The sequence below is a fragment of the Pan troglodytes genome, chromosome 12, assembly GCF_028858775.2.
Source record: "Pan troglodytes isolate AG18354 chromosome 12, NHGRI_mPanTro3-v2.0_pri, whole genome shotgun sequence".
Classification (NCBI taxonomy): Eukaryota; Metazoa; Chordata; class Mammalia; order Primates; family Hominidae; genus Pan; species Pan troglodytes.
In genome coordinates this window covers 43,655,251-43,660,006 of record NC_072410.2, presented here as the reverse complement: position 1 = coordinate 43,660,006, position 4,756 = coordinate 43,655,251, and the positions used below count along the sequence as shown (strand labels likewise).

General features: G+C 42.2%; 1 protein-coding gene across 1 annotated transcript; it reads right to left on the bottom strand.

Moving 5' to 3' along the window:
• Window positions 1-251: 251 nt before the first annotated feature.
• Window positions 252-2,763, bottom strand: REG1B (regenerating family member 1 beta). Its single transcript, XM_001163951.7, has 5 exons — window positions 2,654-2,763; window positions 1,918-2,036; window positions 1,473-1,610; window positions 601-712; window positions 252-392 (listed from the first exon to the last, which is right to left on the bottom strand). The coding sequence occupies exons 1-5, from the start codon at window positions 2,715-2,717 to the stop codon at window positions 325-327; spliced, it is 501 nt and encodes a 166-aa protein (XP_001163951.4). The 5' UTR covers window positions 2,718-2,763; the 3' UTR covers window positions 252-324.
• Window positions 2,764-4,756: the final 1,993 nt, after the last annotated feature.

Genomic DNA, 4,756 nt, shown 5'->3' with positions numbered 1-4,756 from the left:
CCTGACATACATAAAATGTGAGTGGGGTTTTAACAAGTGGATGGGCCATGGCAAGCTCTGGAGTGTGACAATCATTCCCACCCCAACCACCCAAGCAGGGGCTGTAGAAAGAGCAAATGCAGAAGACAGAACACTAGAGAAAAATAACTTTGTTTTTATTTTTCAGGGCTCTAGAGACTGGGACAGGTGAAGGTACTGAAGATCAGCGATGCAAACTCATTAGGGAGGAGATGGTCTGAACTGAGTTGGAGACATAGTCTAGTTTAATTTTTGACTTCCTAGTAATTGCAGGACCAGTTCTAGACATCCATTTTTCAGCTGCCTCTAGTTTTTGAACTTGCAAACAAAGGAGAACTTCTTCTCACAAGATTCATCCTTCCATTTCTTGAATCCTATAGTACAATGAGAAGTGTCAGACAGAGAGGATCAGAAGGAGTGTAGGCCCTCCTCGACCTAGGACTCAGAACAAAAAACTAGAGGAAATACTTCTTTATTTTCCAGATAAGGAGCTTACCTTTCCTCTATCCCAGTCCCCATGTTCATCCCCAGAGATAAGTGGGAAGGAAATGGCAACAGGTGGATAGATTGTCTGCCTCTCACCTGAGCATGAAGTCAGGCTTGCACAGTAGCCAGCATTAGCACTGCTCGGGGCTCCAGTGTCCCAGGACTTGTAGGAGACCAGGGACCCACTACTCCAGTGCCAGCGGCGGTTCTAGATGGAGAAGGGCCAGAACAGGGGCCAGGGTCACTCAAAAATCAATAGAATAACCAGGCCTGTGTGCACACTCAGAAACAGGCCAAGATATAGCAGAAAGAATAAACATTGTTGTCACCATGAATATTATATCATTTTCTCTGCTTTTGCTCTAAGCTTCTCCTTCTCTGGAATGTCCAAATTCCTCCTCTTCTTCCAGCAAATAATAAGTGTTCAGAGTTTGATACGGAGACCAATAAAAGCCCATTAGAGAGAGTGGTTCCTGATTTTTTTCCCTGAAGCTCAGAACTCTCATATCCAGCATAACATTGGCTGTAGAGTAGTTATTGATACATTATTTAGTTTATAGTGTTAAATAATATACTGTACAGTTTTATACACTTGTATAAAATGTATAACAAATGCCAGCAGTAGATTCTCCTCCACTGCTCATTTTCTTTATAGTCTACAGAGGGACCTCTTCCAAGACAGACAACAGCAAAATGGGGAAGAAGTTGTACATAAAGATGCATTTCTAGAAGTAGACACAATAAGTGTGTGCATTAATTCCCAGGAGCCCAGAAAATTCAGCCTTCAGCTCATGTCTCTAACTACCTACACTGAACCTCACACCTCATACATTATAGGATCTATAAAGAGATTGCTTTTATTTAAACAAACAAAAAGATAAAAGTTGGCGTTCGAGGTGCCAGACCTTAAACGTCCCTCTTACCTCTCAAAAATGTTTATAAGGAGATAGAGGAGGCTGCAGACTGACCTTTTTGGGGTCATGGAGGCCAATCCAGACATTGCTGTCATCAGTGCTACTCTCCTTAATCAGTGAGGCCACGAAGGCACCCTCCGCCTGGGTGAGCACAGACACCAGGTTGCCTGAATTCATGTTCTGGCAATAGAGCTGTTGGAGAAGAAAATGGAGCACTCAGTGGAGGAGGAAGGTGTGAGGGATATACTGAGACCTTCCAGAGGATGTAACAGAAAAAAGACAGCGCAGAAATGTCCCTGATGATGCTGTCACTGACCACCAGCATCTCTGTGCTGGGAATGTGTCAAATGATGGGATAAAGTAGATCAGGAAGTTTTGGACCAGTGGTGGAATAGGGAAGGGATCAATCTTATCTCATTGCAGCCACAGAACACACTGCAAATTAGCAGCTGCCTCTACCTTCATAAGCCTCACTTCCCCTGCTGCTCTCCTCACTCACATCTGCATCAACCCAGGTCTCAGGGTCTTCATTAAAGTAGTAGCAGTAGGAGCGATAGGCATTGGTGCCTTCTGGGCAGCTGATTCGGGGATTAGGCAGCTCTGTCTGGGACTCCTGGCCTGGGGGAAAAAAAAAGAGAGAATTAAGAAAGAATCTCAGGGCAAGGAAAAGGCTGGAAGGTGAATCAGGGGCTTCTTGGTGTCCTTTATAAGAACATACTGATACAGTGAATACTGGGGCGACTGCTCACTTCTGCCCTCCTGCATCCTATCTCTTTTCTCTCTAGTTTCCTCTGCTCAAGACAAGAGCTCACAATGAATAGGCTAAATAAATGAGTCCTCGTTTTCCTTTAATTCTGAGGCTCAGGCTTCTGCCTTTAAAGACCCAGGCTTCCTCCTTTCTCAAGTTTCTCTTGGTTTCCCTGCACACGTTTGCCTTAGCTCTCCATCCTAGCAATGACTACATAAAAACATCCCCCAAATTGCCATCGCATATAGATTCAATCAGATAAACTTAACCACAATGGTCACCTATAAGTGGTCCTATTAAATTCTGTCTCAAACCCATGAATGAGTTGAGGGTGTTTTTGAATGGGATAAAATCAGCCATAATAATCACTGAACAACATAAAAAAACCCTGATGTTGACTCTGCTTTTTTTCAAGTGAACCTTACGCATGAGGATGGAGGGAAGACTTCAGAGCTGGGGTTGTGGGAAGTGTGGGGGAAAATCTCACCTTGGCTCAGAGACAGGAACATCAGGGAGGAGATCAGCATGAAGAATGAGTTGGTCTGAGCCATGCTTAGCAGCAGTGAATCTCTTGCTTAAGGAGCAAATCAGCAATCTCTGTAGGAGAACACAGGGAAGAGGGTTTGAAGAAGAGAGCAGAGCACCTATTATCTTTCTAACATCCTCTCCGCTCTGAATTCCTGTGAGCAGGAAGGTCCACTGAGATAGCTACACTCCCAGATATTTCTCTTTTGGTTTGGGGATAACAGAGGCCAAATTACCCAAAATCAACATTGGTCTTGCTTAAGCTTCATTACTACTGGGATCTTTTATTCAGAAAATCACCCTGTATCTACCTCAAAATGAAAAGAGAAAATCCCATGTTAGACATGCTCTTCTCCTGTAATGCCCCTTTACCTGTTGGTAAGTGCCTTGTCCACGTGAGGTGGCTTGTCAGGTCAGACAGAGTAGGAGCTTTATATCAGGGTCTGAGAGAGAACTACATGATATAAACAATGGGTGGAGCAAGGAGTAAGGATCAGAAGGCCTACAGAGGGCACTGACAGTAAGAGATTCTGGCATCAGGAATAGCTTATTCCTGGCACACACTAGGAGCGGTCACAAATGACATCAACTTACCACAAACAGGTTGGCAAACTGTCCAAGTTGATGTCGAGCTTTGCCCTTCCTCTGCAGCATCCAGGTGTCCAGTTCCCATGGCCTTTAGCAGTCCTAGAAAGAGCAGAAGAGTAGATTTCTTTGTGCTATGTAAATGTGGGATGATCCTTTCTTTGGTTTAGGCATGGGTAGGGGTAGGGGAAGAGTCAGCTGAGTCCAAATGATTAAGCCCAATTAGCTGGTGGCTTTAAGTCATTTCTCCATTCCCTTTCAGGTTCAGGAACCTCTCAAGACCTACTTCAGAAGGCAAGGTGTATTAGTCCTTTTCATACTGCTGTAAAGATAATACCAGAGACTGGGTAACTTAAAAAGGAAAGAGGTTTAATTGACTCATAGTTTAATTGACTCACAGACTTTCCTGAGGATGAGGAGGCCTCAGGAAACTTACAATCATGGAGACGAAGGGGAAGGAAAGCATGTCTTACATGGTGGCAGGTGAGCAAGAGAGAGTGAAGAGGGAAGAGCCCTTTATAAAACCATCAGATCTTGTGAGGATGCACTCACTATCAAGAGAACAGCATGGGGGAAACTACTCCCGTGATCCAATCACCTCCCACTAGGTTCCTCCATCCACACATGGGGATTATGAGGATTACAATTTGAGATGAGATTTGGGTGGGGACACAGAGCCACACCACATCACAAGGTTTAGTAGTTATGTAAATTTAAACCAGCATTTCCAGCAAGGTTTGAGCATAACTAGCTAGCATGATACAGATGTTCTCAAAGTCCAAGCAGGTGGGAACTGCAGGGAGCTGATGCCTAAGTAAGCTCAAAGTAATGGAATATGAAGTTGTTGGTTTGAAGTCAATTATCTGTTGTTGTGAAGTTACAGATAGTGATGTGAAATTAAAAGCTTACTGAAATTCCCATTAAATACCCATTCAGAATCAGGGAACAAGCGCAAATCTGGAATTTAAAATTCAGTTGAAAAACTAACCAAAATGTCCACAGAAATAGAGATGGCTATATCAATTGGGATAAATGACAAAATAATATATTTTGAAATACTAACAGGAGTTAAATTAAATAAACTAAATATCTTTATATACACATGAGCTCATTTCAAAAGCATATATAAACAAAATGAATTTTAAAAGTTGCAAAAATTTACAAACTAATATTTATACGTGCTTTAAAAAAGCTAATTATTTATATTGTTTCGTTATCTATTCACATGTAGTTTAAAGTAAAATAAATCCGTAATAAAACGCTATACAAAAAATTTTCATACTCATTAGAAATGCAAAATTTTTGTTTCTCAGTTCTGCAAGGAAAAGTCAGCATTCAGACAAAAAGTTCTCTCAGCGAGGCAATTTTTAATTTCTGCAGAAAGGATGCCCCTCACAGATGGAACAATGGCAAGGGCATACACAGAATTAAGAGACACCAGAATATTTATTCCTTATGCATGAGGTCCCTATTGCTGTGT

What these genes read in the sequence shown, in the direction of transcription:
- REG1B (XM_001163951.7), bottom strand. Translation starts at nt 2,717, where the DNA reads ATGGCTCAGACCAACTCATTCTTCATGCTGATCTCCTCCCTGATGTTC. An exon ending in GCCTCCATGACCCCAAAAAG is followed by an intron (nt 713 to 1,472) that starts GTCAGTCTGCAG and finishes TTCTCCATCTAG; the next exon opens with AACCGCCGCTGGCACTGGAG. An exon ending in AAGCCTGACTTCATGCTCAG is followed by an intron (nt 393 to 600) that starts GTGAGAGGCAGA and finishes ATTGTACTATAG; the next exon opens with GATTCAAGAAATGGAAGGAT.